Here is a 15,360-nt window from a genome sequence, read left to right on the forward strand (position 1 = left end):
GAATTAGTGTATTTATCTCTAAGGGGTGAGAATTTGGGTGTGTGGTTTTTAAAATTCGCTTTTCTCTTAATTTTTCCCCTTTCATCTGAATTGCTTAGGATTTTTAAAATAATGGACTTGTATTATGCTTACAAAAAGAAAAGTCAGACTTTCAAAACAGTTTTGTAATATTCAGTAATGGTGAGAATGTAGGAAAACATGCTTATACTACGGTTAGAGTATAAAACTGAGTACAGTCTTGTCTTTTTTTTTCCATTTTTTATCTAAGTAGGAGAGGAGTGAGAGTACAGTCTTCTTTAGGGGACAGTTAGGTGACATTTGTCACAAACATAAATGCTCTTCACAAACTATGAATCAAAAATTTCATTCCTGTGAGTCAGCCCTAGAGAAATATTTGTCTGCAGAAGGATGTACATAGAGTGTCATTGCATCATAATTTATAATAGTGAAACATTAACAACTGCAGTATCGAAAAGTAGGTTCATGTTTTAATAAATTATGGTATAGAATACCTTGTAACCACTAGAATGAAGATTTATAATGTACTATATGAGAACATTCTAAGATATTAGAGAAAAGTAAGTTACTTATTATATGTAGAATAACCCCAAGTGTATGTTTTTAAAACAACTGGTTGTGTGTGTGCATATATATATATGTATATATATGCATGCATATTTTTCTGTATTAATTTTTCTGTATTAAATATATATATATGCATGCATATTTTTCTGTATTAAATGCATGTAGAAAGTCTGGATGGATTCACACCAAATAAGGATACCTTTAGGATAGGAAATAAGGGGTGGGAATGGAGGAAGGGCTTTTATTTTATCTGCGTGCATTTATGAATTATTTGAATTTTTGTAGACAATGCATATATGTGCTTTAACTTAAATTTAAACATAATTCTGCTTGCACTGTGGAAGGCGAATTATAGAGATGATAGCAGTTCTGAAGTAGAAAATTGCTTGAAGAAGGAAATTTCATTTTTTCAATTGTGAAATGATCTTCTAATTAAAAAGGAGCTTATGAGAATTTTGTACTTTGTGGATCTTAAATGGTTTGTTCTTTTTCTTATAGTTACTGCAATTGTCCAGGCAAAAGAGACTGAGATTCCAGACTTCTGGAATGAGGATTGGAAAGAACATGAAAATAATTTTAGGAAGAGAAAGTGATTGTATTTAGTAAATATGTAAGAGTGTGGGGGGAAAGTAGAGTGAACAGTAAAATTGAGATGGAGAACACAGGAAGGAGAACAGATTTAAGGATGGTAGTGAATTAAGTTGACTGTGTTGAGGACCTGTGGGAAAATCTCATGGACGCTATCTAGCAGATGGTTTGAAAGAATGGTCTGGTACCCTGGAGGTCATTGACATTTAGATGACATTTTAAATCAATGTTGTTGGTAATTGAGATGACCAAAGGAATCCTGAGGGTTACTAACATGTAAGAAGCTAGCAAAGCAGCCCTGAAGTCGACTGAAAAGATGTGGTGTTGGAATTGTATCCAGCATTCCAAGGAGGAAGATGATGGGAGTGGTCAGTGGTTTCACTCCTCAGGAAGTGGAAGGAAAATTAAACATAAATTTGTGGTATTGGAGATTCTGACAAGAAAGGATTATGGTGGAGAGCCCTCTAGTGGAAGGGAGCGTGGTGTTTGAGGAACAGGTAGCCTGATGCAGCTGCTGAGAAAATAATGTGAATGAGGCTGGAAAGGCTTTTTCTTCCTTTGAATACCATGTGATAACTTTCTTATTGGAAATAAATTAATCAGGGGTTAGTTTTAGTCTCTCAATGTGTGAAGGTTATATGTAAATTTTTTCTTTTCCTCTGCCCTGTCAGAGGTAGATAAGATAGGTTTTGAGGAACTAAAACTTGTGGGCAATGACGTTTTCTTCTGCAGTGGGAAGTAGGGGGAAAGTTAGGGAAATTTTCTCCTGAGAAAAAGTATCAAAGCTGATAGTATCGAGAGGCTGCCAGGGCTTATGAGACCGTGTTCAGCTGAAGGACCAAAGCAGCTCAAAGCATGAGTTCAAGGAGCCTTACCCATCTGTTAACAGGCTGCTTAGAAAAATCACTGTAAAATGTGTCCTTTTATGCTTTTATTTTGTTTACAGTGCCTCTTTTGGAAAAATTACCTGCTTTACTTATTTTCTACATTATTATATGAATACTGAGATTAAATTTAGAAGGAAGAGATTCTTGTTTATTTCTTCCTCACACAAAAAACAAGACAGGAGAATATTCTATAACACCATCTTCTTCCTTTGTTTTATTAAAGTAATAATTACGCATAGAGAAAATTGTGGAACAACATGTGTAAATAGCTAACCTTGCTTACTTCAGAGAGTAGAATTGGAGGGGGAAGACAGAAATTCTTTGCAACTATTTGCTTGTAAAATAACCAATAAAGCTCTGTATTTAGTATTTAGGGTGAAAAGCCAAAAATAATTAATGCACATTTATAGGAAGATTAAGAAAACAATATAGAGATAGAAATGTAGGAAGAATCTGCCACTTTAAATTCATATTGTATATCTTTAGTTATATATTAGCTTTTGTTACTATACAGAATTTAGAATATGTAACATTGTATATTCATAAAAATATATCTTTTCATTTATTTCATGAGCATCTTTCCATATTGATACATATCCATTTACTTCATTTTTTTGAAACTACATAGAATTTTAAGAACATTTTTGGGGCGACTTTTTAAAATGTAAATATATACACAGAAAACTGTCCAGCTTAATGGACACTTAAAAGTCAAGTTAGGACACCCATATAACCACCCTCCAGATCGAGATAAAGAGCAATGCTAGTCACCACATAAACCTTCCTCATTCTAACTCCCAGGCAGAAACCTTCTCCCTCCTACGTGGGTAACTACTATTCTGATTTCCATCCCTATAGATTAGTCGTGTTTGTTTTATAACTTTATTTAAAATGAATCATATATAGTTATGTATGGCTTTTGTGTATGTGTGTCTGTGTTATAGGTTTTTCAGTTAACATTATTTTTGTGATGTTTATCCATGTGGTTTCATATAGTGGTAGTTTATCTTTTTCTATTTAGTATAGTAGTCTATAGCAGAATGTGTAGCTATCACAGTTGATGCATTCTATTTTTTTTTTTTTTTTTTTTTTTGAGACAGAGCGTCACTCTGTCACCCAGGCTGGAGTGCAGTGGCGCAGTCTTGGCTCACTACAACCTCTGCCTCCTAGGTTCAAGCAATTCTCCTGCCTCAGCCTCCCGAGTAGCTGGGACTACAGGCACACACCATCATGCCTGGCTAAGTTTTGTATTTTTAGTAGAGATGGGGTTTTACCATATTGGTCAGGCTGTTCTGGAACTCTTGACCTCAGACAATCCACCCACCTCTGCCTCCCAAAGTGCCGGGATTACAGGTGTGAGCCACTGCGCCTGGCCGATGCATTCTATTATTGATGGGCATTTAGTTGTTTCACATTGGGGGCTATTATGGAAATGTTTATAAGAGCCTTCTTGTCTCTTTTGAACATACTTCTATTGAGCAGGTACACATTTCTGTGGGATATATGCCTAGTAAAAAAATTGCTAGGTCATAGAGTATATATATGTTCAGCTCTAGCAGTTATCATCTGTTTCCCAAAGTGGCCCTGCCATTTTATCCTTCCATCAGCAGTGTGAGAATCATATATGCTCTATAGCCTTGCCAACACTTGGTATTGATGGCTTTTTATTTGGTTGGTTCTGCTTTTTTGTTGTAGTTTTCTGGTTTTTTTTATGGCTTTTTAAAAACATTAATTTTAAAGCCTACCAGTGTTTTGTTATATAAATATACTCTAACTTAACTAATGTCCGTCCGTTTGATGAGATTTTGTCCTCTTCTCACTATACCAAAGCCAGAACCTGGACAGTTCTGTTGTCTAGCGAGCTCTGAGGCTTGTTCTATGTATGATCTGATTAAGGAAGATTTCGTATTGGAACCAGTTAACAGAGCTGATAATATATTTTTTTCTTAACTGATTTTTCTCAAGTTTTCTGTTTTGAGTAGTATGATAGCAATATGAAGAATCCATGTAAAATAATTTTATTTTGTTGACATGAAAATCAATGTTGATTTCATGGTGGTTGTTTTCTTCACCCTTTAAAAATGCAGTATAGGCTGGGTGCGGTGGCTCATGCCCATAATCCTGGCACTTTGGGAGGCTGAGGCGGGCAGATCACCTGAGGTCAGGAGTTCGAGACCAGCCTGGCCAACACAGTGAAACCCCATCTCTACTAAAAATACAAAAATTATCTGGGCATGGTGGCGCATGCCTGAAGTCCCAGCTACTCGGGAGGCTGAGGCAGGGGAATTGCTTGAACCCAGGAGGTGGAGGTTGCAGTGAACCAAGATCACGCCACTGCACTCCAGTCTGGGCAACAGAGTGAAACTCTGTTTCAAAAAAAAAACAAAGAAAAAAAAAGTAGTATTAAAAAATAACCATAATGTCTGAAACTAGACTTTTGGTGAAAGCCAAATTAATTATCCAGAATAATTTGCATTTTCTTAGAAGAGGCATGCAGTGCCTACATCACATAAATCTTTAGTCCACTGGAAAACTGCCGTGTGAATTATTTGAGAATATAATCACTTAGGTTTTGGAAAGCTGTTTGAATTTTGCCTTTTGAAATTGAAAGATTTTTCCAGGCTGGGCATGGTGGCTTGTGCCTGTAATCCAGCACTTTGGGAGGCCAAGGCAGGAGGACCACTTGAGCCCAGGAGTTCGAGAGCAGCCTGGCAACGTTGTGAGACCCTGTCTGTACAGAAAAAATAAGAAATTAGCTGGATGTGGTGGGGCCTGGTACAGTGGCTTATGCCTGTAATCCTAGCACTTTGGGGGGCCGAGGTGAGAGGGTGTGGTGAGCCATGATTGCGCCACTGCACTCCAGCCTGGGAGACAGAGTGAGAACCTTTCTCAAAAAAGAAAAAAAGAAAGATGTTTCCAGTCAGAGAACTTTGCTTCACAGTCTTTTTTTTAACACTCCCCTCTCCCATTTCCTCAAATTTTCTTTTGACGTAGGTTTTTAAGTGTGTGAAACTCTAGGGGCTTGCTTTTAATGAGTTAAATGTGATCCCAGGACCTCCTGCTTTTTCTGATGCTAGAGGGTGTGATTACTTCATGATAGCTACTCTTCCTGTTGGGCATTATAGCTTTAAACGGGACGGGTCGACACAGGTGATATTCAGTAATATTCGGTTACCCTCAGTAATTCCTTGGGAGGTTTTAGGTATAGGTAACCTTCTCTGGTAGCTGAATGGTCTTTTGGAAACTGCCTTGTGGACTTACAAGACAGTTTTGTCTTTCCTGTTGTTACTTGCTTTTGCCAGTTTGTACTGAATTATTCATTTTTTGGAATAGCTATGAATGACCAGAATGAGCATGTGATTCTCATACTAGTAAGTTTTAGACATGCTTTTTTACTTTCAGATGTAGAGATTCTTTACATTTCTAAGTAATTGCTGTCAAGAGCTTCTTGGAGATAGCAGAAAACTACTGCTTTATATTCTGTTCAGTTTTGTGGAAAGCTTGTGTTGGAAAAATGTCTTTAGCTGTTGAGATTTCTTAAGAGGTCATATTGTAGCATACATAACTCTAAAAGTCTGCTAATTCTTCTCTGTACTAATGGTAATGACTCTAAAAATGGCTAAATGAATTAACAAATAAGCCAAAAAAACCTTATTGAAGACAGTATTTTCAATGACCTTTTGTTTCCTAGCCCCTAAATCTTTTGGTCAATATCCGTAATGAGTAACAAAACTTGCTGACTTGACTTTTTTGCTCAATATCTTTTAAAAGTTTTATTATTCTAAATTAGGGGTGGAGTGGAAAGCAGTGGTAATTGAAGGAGCACAAATATAATAAACTCTGACAAATAACTTTTACTTTAGGAATCTCTTTATCTCAGATTCATGGACCTTTTTTGGAGATTAATTTTAGAGGCCATTGTCGGGTCTTAATTAATAAACTGCCTTGATGTCGAAGAGATAATTTCTGAGTATATCCTAGCCAGTGCAGTCAGTCTTTACAAAGGAATCCAATAATAGTTTGCTCAGGTTGCAACTTCCTTATGGACTGGACACAGAGAATAAAGCACCCAGTAACCTAGAACCAAAAGATCCTTTATTAATTTCACTGTAATTTCAGTGCCCCCCAAAACCTATTTCTCTTTCTACATAGGTATCAGTCAGAGCCGGATCTCTCATTGGCTGTTGCAGCAGGGATCAGACCTGAGTGAACAGAAGAAAAGAGCATTTTACCGATGGTATCAACTTGAGAAGACAAACCCTGGTAAATAGCATTTCCTTTTATTTATTGCATCTGAAACAAGACAGATATAATGAATTACTTTAATGACTCCATGTGCTAACTTGTTCAGTAAGATAGTTTCATACTTTACTATGGTTGCTTTATGCAGAAAAAGACTCTTAACAGTAAAAGCTAAACCCTGACTGTGATAAATTTTATTTTATTGTCTAATATTATCTAGTCATATTCACTCCTTCCCCTAAGACACCTCTTTGCTTTCAGGTTATATGATATTTCTAGCCATAGTTTGAAAGAATGCCATGAATGTTCAGTGGCTGATTTTGTTTTCTTCAACTACATAACTACGTAAGATTCTGTATCTTTTTTTTTTTGCAAATCTTGTTTGAATTAGTAATGTAAATTTAATATTTTTATTTAATTCATGCTGTACCATATCCAGTGATCTCTGCTAATGATTTTTTTTTTTCTAATTCTAATGACCTGGGTAATGGATGTATCTTTGGACTTTAGGATGCAGCTGCCCTGATGACTCCCAGGAGCAGCAGTAGATTGGGAAAGCAGAATGAAATCTTAAGAAAACTAAGATGACAAAAAAATTTATGTCTAGAGTTGGAAGAAGTAGGCAAGATCTATTCAAGATACTAACAGGTGATTTTATAAAGTGAAATCTGAAGTTATGGGACTATCTCAATCTATACTTTACACAGGCAAGTGGCAGTGAGCCTGCCCTCATGTGTAAATTTAAGATAGGGTTGCGTTGTGTAATGCTGCAGCCTCAAAGCCTTTGCACACAGACTGAAACACTAGTTGAAATATTGCATAATAATAGCATTGGCTCTGAGGTAGAAATAAAGAATGTCATAGAGATGTATTTTTGTGTGTAAGTATGTGATAAGATTTTTTTCCCTAAAGGTCAGTTTCTCAATCCGAATGGTCCAGGCAGGATGAAACAGAAAAGAACCTATCAACCTCTACAATAATATTAAAAATCTCTTCTGACTCCCAGTTTTTATTTTGAAATGTTTCAGATGTACAGAAAATTCAAAAGACTAACACAGTAGACACCTGTTTACTCTTTCTTAGATATAATAATTATTACCATTTGGCTGGGCGCGGTGGCTCACGCCTGTAATCCCAACACTTTGGGAGGCCGAAGTGGTCAGGTCACTTGAGGCCAGTTCAAGACCAGCCTGGCCAACATGGTGAAAACCTGTCTCTACTAAAAATACAAAAATTAGCCAGGTGTGGTGGGGCATGCCTGTATCCCAGCTACTCGGGAGGCTAAGGCAGAGAAATTGCTTGAACTCGGGAGACAGAGGTTGCAGTGAGTGGAGATGGTGCCACTGCACTCCAGCCTGGATGACAAAGGGAGACCTGTCTCAAAAATATATATATATATATTATTATTATTAACATTTTACATTTGCTTTATTTCTATAAAAGAAATAAGATTTATATATGTGTGTATTCATCATTCATCTCCTAAGAATAAAGATAATCTGTATTACCACAGTCCTCATTATTATACCTAAGAAAATTAATAATAATTTCATATTATCATTTTATATCCAGTTTGAGTCACATTTCTCTAGCTATTAGAAGAATGTCTTTTGTAGCTCTTTCTTTAGTATCTCTTTTAGGTTGGAAAATTGGGATATCTCTTAAATCTAGTCATCCAAACTTTTTTTTTTTAAATGACATGAACTTCTTAAGCCATGTAATTTGACAGAATGTCCCACATGCTGGATTTTTCTATTTACTTTTATTATCAAATATCTAATTTCTTTATCTTCTGTATTTCTGTAAGCTGGAAGTTAGAATTAAAATCTGAAGTCAGGATTCATGTTGAATATTTTAGGCAAGATTACTTCATAGATTATTTAGGGAGGCACGTACTAATGGCAGCAATTTATTTTGAAATGCATCGGAAAATAAAATGGAATTATATTTAGGGAAATGGATAGCTATGTGATAAAGTAAAATATGTGGTATGAGTATGGTTTTCACTTAAAAAATTCTTTCACTATTGTATGTTTGAAAATTTTTGCAATAAAACACTGGAGAAAAATACTTTGTAGGTAGTGTTTACCTAATATTGCCGCATATTAAGAGGCCTGTCAGCATTAGGAGGTTGTAGCACTATTCATATGCCAAGTTTGATGGTTTTGTTAAAATGGTGACCACCAGATCTTTTCTTTGCAGTTTGTGAATAATCTTTAGGGTGACACTTTGCCCCTGGATGAATATCCTTTCCTGCAACAGCTTTCACCGATGACCTTAGCATTCGTTGATGATTCTTGATTGAATCTGTTATTCTGATGGGGATTGCAAAATGGGATAATCAACTGGTAAGGCCAAATTCCCGCACTGGAGTTTCGGGGCTGGGCTCTAGTCCAGCCCTGAACTAGAAATAGGAAGGACGACTAAGGTGGAGCTCTAGGGCCACAATGGCATTGTTGCAGCTGATCTGATAGCCAGTTGTGGAATACTAACTACAGGAGTCCAGCTTTAGCACTGGGCTGATAGTGTTCTTCCAAAGCTGGTTTTTTTTTTAAATTATTGTTATTTATTTTAGCTTTTAGTCTTAATTTCCTATTTTAGTTTATCTTGAAACCAGTATTGGGAAATTAGAGGAAGGTAGAACTAGGGAATTGAAACCAGCAGCATTCATCTAGCTGATAATTAGGAGCTGATTTCTTTAAGTACATAGTGCCTCCTTTTAAGACGTTCCTCTAAGTATATGCATTTGTTTTTCAGTAAGATTGCATTATTGTCACCTTTTAAAAAGTACTTTCTATTTTTTGTTTAAAAACCAAATCCTAACTACTTGTTTTCTCAGTCAAGTTTTTCTGTGGGACATAATTTAAAGGTAGCTAGAGATAAGAGGGTAAGTTCGTAATTGCCATTTGGTAGTTGTTGTTGCGTTAACAGCAATTGGGTATTAGCAATTGAAATTTGTTTGTCTTTTTCTTTGCATTTTGACCTTTATTATAAAGGCAAATATCACATAGAATTCTTTCTTGATAAAAGTGATTTTGTTTTGTTGACTAAAATAACCTTTGATTTTAGCTAAAGAATTTGGAGCTACCATTATGTTTGGTTAAGATGAACTAAAATTATGTTAGCTTATAGGACAGCAGATCCTTCATTGCAAGTCATTTCAGACCTGATTAGAATCCACCCAGATGTCCCTCAGTTGAGAACTGGTTAAATAAACTAATGGCACATCTGTACAATGGAATCTTATGGAGCCATATAACTACTTTTTGAAGGCAGCTTTATATGAATTAAATTTATATGAGGTGATATGGAATTCATAAGTAAAAAAGGTACATAACAGTATCAAGGGCATATTTATGTAGGGGAACACACACACATACACATGTATATGCTTACCTAAGCATAGAAATCTCTGAAAAGCTGTGTTAGGAACTGGGAAGAATAGCTCTGTGGAGGGGAACTGAGTGACTGGGAGTACAGGGGTAAGGAGTTAACTACACAGCCTAATGTGTCTTTCTAAATTTCGTACTATGTACTTGTATTATATATTTGAAAAATAAAGTGTAATAGGAAGGGGGAGAGAGACCAAAAGAAATCAGTCTGCCTTGTAAGATTAAAAAGAAAGAAAGAAAAGGAAGAAAAACTTAGGTTTATACAGTCCAGACCTGCTTTTGAGAAGCAGGTAGAAAATAAGTTGTCAGTGATTTTTATCAAGTAATTCTTTTATTTCATAATTTTTTTTTCTGTCTAGGAAAGATAGCTCATTAGGGTAAATGTAAATAGTGTGATCCCTTTACATATATTCTGAGAAGAAAATGCAAAATTAAGAAAAGTCACAAAATGAAAAACTACTTTTTCTTTTTTCTTCTGTAAATTTAAGCATTTAGAGAACAAAAATGTTTGTATATTCTATGACTCTATTCCTGGGCGTTGGAGCATTTCTCTTTGTATACTTTGAGTGAAGTCCTTTTTTTGTTGTTGTTGAGACAGAGTCTAGCTCTGCCGCCAGGCTGGAGTGCAGTGGCGCAATCTTGGCTCACTGCAACTTCTGCCTTTCGGGTTCAAGCAATTCTCCTGCCTCAGCCTCAGGAGTAGCTGGGATTACAGGCACGTGCCGCCACGCCCAGCTGATTTTTGTGTTTTTAGTAGAGATGCGGTTTCACCATGTTGGCCAGGCTGGTCTTGAACTCCTGACCTCGTGATCCACCCACCTCGGCTTCCCAAAGTGCTGGGATTATAGGCATGAGCCACCGCACCCAGCGGAAGTTCTTTTTTTCAACCTCTTCAGTCTGGATCCAGTTGGATATGGCTTTTGGTTTTTTGTAAGTTTCTCTTTAAGTGGACTCATCAAGAATAATAGAATGGATATTTAGGTTAATTTTACTGATAACCCGATTGATATAGTGTAGTTCTCTGATAACAGACTCATCATCAGAATTTACCAGCATAAATGAAAGCCTGCCAAGGCATATTAATAAAATAGGCTGATGGAAACTAATCAAATACATTTTATCTTGTTTCTTATGAAAACACTTACAAGAAAATACCTATTTTTTTAAAAAAGTGAGTGCTAAATTCAGCATGGTTGACATCAAAAGTCCCTTTATTTAATCAAATTAAGTTCACAGTCTTTTTCCCTTGTCTAATTTAAACATTACTATAGCAGACAGGGTTTGCTGAGTTCCTCTTGGCATGTGGTGCATATTCTGCATGCTTCTAAACAATTAAATAAAATTTGCCAAGAGGGTTATGCAGCAAATACATGAGATAAATGTCATCAGAAGAAACGTCCAGTCCTTCACTTGCAGAGTGTTAGATCTCAGGGAAACATGTGTGTGACATGGGGGAAGATGTGAAATTACTTTTGGAGAGGTTAGTTCCTATGGATGGCGTAGTAATGATGTGCTTATAGTCCCTCACCCAGAATTAACCCTGATCAGGAAGGACATTATCATATATGTAAAGGGAACACTTACCAAAATTTTTATATGTCTTAACAAGTTATGAAAAGAGTTTTGGGTTTTTTTTCCCTCATGGGTTTAGATTTGCTAGGTGAAGGTGCAAAATTTTGTTTTAATGGAAACTTAGATGGGGGGAAAAAAGATTTCTGTAAGGAAATAGACAACACACTTTTCCTGTTAGGACCTTAGCCAACCCAGAATTCCTGTGTTTTACTTCAGAGGAGTTTAAAGGCTTATATACATTGTTCCTGCATTCTAGTGTCTTTGTGTTTTTCTGTTAGAGTCAGTAATTTTGAACTCGCTCTTGCTTTTCATCCATTTCAACCAAAGCAAGATGAACTAAGGTTTCCAGAACAAATCTGTTATTAATAGAGTGTTTCCAGAGTACTTTTTTTGTGCTGTTTTTAACTACCGCTACATTGAAAAAGAAAAAGGAGCCAGAAAAAAATCTGAAAAGTAATGTAACATTATGTTTTAAAGTAGGTATTTTGATGAATTTAAGATTATTCATTTTTCACCTTCTGTGTGTAAACTGTCTTGATTTCTTTTTTTTCCCCCACCCCGAGATGGAGTATCACTCTGTCGCCCAGGCTGGAGTGCAGTGGCACGATCTTGGCTCACTGCAACCTCTGCCTCCTGGGTTCAAGCGATTCTCCTGCCTCAGCCTCCTGAGTAGCTGGGATTACAGGCGTGTGCCACCACACCCAGCAAATTTTTGTATTTTTAGTACAGACAGGGTTTCACCATGTTGGTCAGGCTGGTCTCAAACTCCTGACCTCAGGTGTTCCGCCCGCTTCAGCCTCCTAAAGTGCTGGGATTACAGGCATGAGCCACCGCGCCCGGCCTTGATTTCTTTCAAAATAACCAGGCCACTACTTACTTTTCTGTCTTCTTTTTCTCCTTTTTTCTTCTCCCCTCTTCCTTTTCCTTCCTGCCCAGTTTTATTTCATCTGAATTTCCTTCAGTTCTTGAGACTGTCTTGACAATACAGAATATTACAAAGAAGCATAATATTAATAATAAACCCCAATACCAAGAAAGAACCATTATTATTAGTTGGCTTATTTCCTTCAACCTCTTGGTTAGGATTCTTTCTGTTCTGTGTTCTATTTTTACCCATTTACCACTCTGCTTACTAAGGAGCATGCCGCAATTATGGATGTGGCCTACTACCTGGAATTCACTGACCTATTGCCCACCCTCCATCCTGAAGCTCTTTCTTTCTTTACAAGGGTCAGCCCCTGGACAAGAGGTTGTATTCCCTTACTGAGTTTTATTTCTACCTTCATCTTGATCAGCCATGATAACCGGTTGGCACTGTTTTAGTCCTTTTCACCCTTGCTGTAGAATAACATTTATATAATTTTAATTAGGTAGATTCCAGAGCTCTTGCTGTGCTGTAATCCCTACTTGTTTTCAGAAAAGCACTGTAAGACTGTGAAACCCTCCAGCCCCCAAATTCCTGCTTATGTCTAAACTTAGTTAACTTTCAATTAGGCCCAGACTGAATTCTCAGTTTATTTTGGCAGAATGAAACCCTTTTAAATTGTTTAAAGAAGGGTTTCAGTTTAGAATTTCATGTTGGGTAGAGCAGAAATGTTTTTAAACCAGGGGTTGGCAAACTTCATATAAAGGGCCAGACAGTAAATATTTTAGGTTTTGCAGGTTATATGATCTGTATCATAGCTACTCAGCTCTTCTGCTCCAGTGCATTCATAGCCATAGACAATCTGTAAATGAATGAGCGTGAGTATGTTTCAATAAAACTTTATTTACAAAAATAGGCAGTGGGTATAATTTGCCAACTCTGTTTTAGGGTGGGCTGTAAATCTCTAAAGCATTATATGATGACAGACTTACTTGTTTAAGCAGAAATGTTAAGTAGTTAAATATTTACTTTCCATCACATGCTATAAGAAATCACATACATATTAAAGGCTGAAACACAAAATGAAAGATGTAAAGATACTCTGAGTGATATTCAAGCCCATTGGCCATAATACAAAAGACTGACAAATTTGACTGTATTAAAATTAAGATCACAAAGCACACTATAAAAAACAAATGACCAGAAAAAAATTGCATTCTGTATGACTAGCAATTGCTATGATTTCTCTGCACCCATAAGAAGAATAACCCCCTAAAAAAGGAACAACAGATAGAAATTCACAAGAAAAGATATAAATGGTCAATAAACAGGAAAAGATGCTCATTCTTATTAGTAGTGAAGTCTCTATATTAAAGGGAAATTTTTTGCTGCCAAATTTATACATTTGAATAATTAATAATAGTGTATTGGGGGATAAAGGGAAATAAACAACTGAGGATGATTGTGATAATTTTTATTAGTTATCTATTCTTATACAATAAATTATCCACAATTTAGCAGCTTAACACAACCAGCATTTATTATCTCATAGTTTTCGTAGATCAGGAATCCAGGAGTGGCTTAGCTGGTTGTTTCTGGCTCAGAGTTCTGTAGAGGTTGCTGTCCAGCTGTCAGCCTGGGCTGCAGTCATTGGGACTGGATGGTCCACTTGGAAACTCACTCATGTAGATGTGGACAGGTCCCAGGTCCTCACTGCCTGTTGGTCAGAGACATCAGTTCCTCACAACATGGGCCTCACCATCCACTGCCTGAGTGTCCTCACACGGCAGCTAGTTTTCCCTTGAGTGAATAAGAGAGAAAGCATCCAAGACAGATGTCACAGTGTCTTCTCTATTCTGATCCTGGAAGTGACATACCATCACTGCCACATGCTGTTGGTCGCACAGCCTAATCATGGTGCAGTGTGGGAAGGGACTACACAGAGGTGTGCAGACCAGGAGGCAGGGATCCTTAGGGACCTTGGAGGTTGACGTCCACATTCCTGTGCTGGGACTGAATGTCTGAGGCCTTGTTTCTGTCTATCACCTGGTTTCTGCACTTCTCCATGTGGCATTTGCTGTGGCTACAGTGTCCAAGATGGCATTTTCTCTCAAATGCTGGCACCTGGGTGGAGTTGGCACAAGATCCTGGGGACTGTCAGAGCATCTTTCACTCCATGTAGCCTCTCCACATGTCTATCCTGGGCTTCCTTACAACATCATAGTCTCAGGTTAGTCAGACTTCTTATATGGCCTCTGGTTTCCCCCAGAGCCAGCATTTTAGGAGACCTAGGCAGAAATTTCAAAGCATCTTATAACCTAGCCTTGAATTGTTTAGATTTTCTTGCTCAACAACCTGTCACAGGACTGGCCCAGATTCAAGGGCATGATTAGCCAGAGGTATGACTTACTGTGAGGAGCCGTCTTTGAAACTTGTCCCAGGAAACCATGATTGTGAAAGATGATGCTGATGTGTTCTAAAAGTAGTAGCAGTGCAAGGAATAAAAATTGATCTGATACTGGAAATATTTTGAAGATAAAATGAACTTGCCTATGAATTAGTTATGTATATGTGGGATAATTAGAGAAGTGAAAGATTAATTTGAGAATTTTGAGCTGAGCGGTTTGAAGAGTGGGTATCTATTTACTGAGATGGGAAAGACTGCAGGACAATAGGTTTGAAAAGCAAAATCAGGATTGATTAACATTTTGGACATCTGTGTAAGAGAATACATCTAAAGATGTAGCTATTAAGAAGGGGATCTACAATAGATCTGTAAGTCTTGAAGTAGAAATGCTATCCATGGTATTATTTGCAAGGTACAATAAAGAGAGTATTAATTCTATTAGGAAGAAATAAATATTAATATTCATTAACATAGAATTAACATATTTATTAATATTGCATAAACCTACATGTTCTAACATGTCTTTCTAGACCTGTGTTAAGCGTTTGAATTAAACTACAGGCAGAGAGAATTTTTTGAAGGTTTTTGATTAGAAGACCGATATGATCATAATTATGTTTTGGGAAGATGAATTTAACAGTGTAAGGAGTGAAAGAAGAGTGGGGTAGCCAGGGACTGAACTCTGTGAAAGCATACCAAGTTACATTGAAAGTCTATGAAATAAGTTCATGGAGGTCGCAGACAATGTTGCTTTCCTGGTTTTATTCTTAGCTTCTAGCCTAGAGCAAGCCACTTGAAAGGGATTTGTTAAATGGTGAATGA

The 15,360-nt window shown here is 36.9% G+C and overlaps 1 protein-coding gene across 25 annotated transcripts in view; it reads left to right on the plus strand.

The window, feature by feature from the left end:
• The window catches only part of HMBOX1 (homeobox containing 1), a 174,977-nt gene that overhangs the window by 112,890 nt on the left and 46,727 nt on the right, over positions 1 to 15,360 (plus strand). For all 25 annotated transcript variants that reach the window (XM_019032357.4, XM_055348330.2, XM_055348328.2 and 22 more), the window contains one exon: positions 6,213 to 6,323. In XM_019032357.4, coding sequence (XP_018887902.1) covers positions 6,213 to 6,323 — 111 coding nt within the window. The remainder of the gene's footprint in view (positions 1 to 6,212; positions 6,324 to 15,360) is intronic.

This window comes from Gorilla gorilla, chromosome 7 (assembly GCF_029281585.2).
Source record: "Gorilla gorilla gorilla isolate KB3781 chromosome 7, NHGRI_mGorGor1-v2.1_pri, whole genome shotgun sequence".
Classification (NCBI taxonomy): domain Eukaryota; kingdom Metazoa; phylum Chordata; class Mammalia; order Primates; family Hominidae; genus Gorilla; species Gorilla gorilla.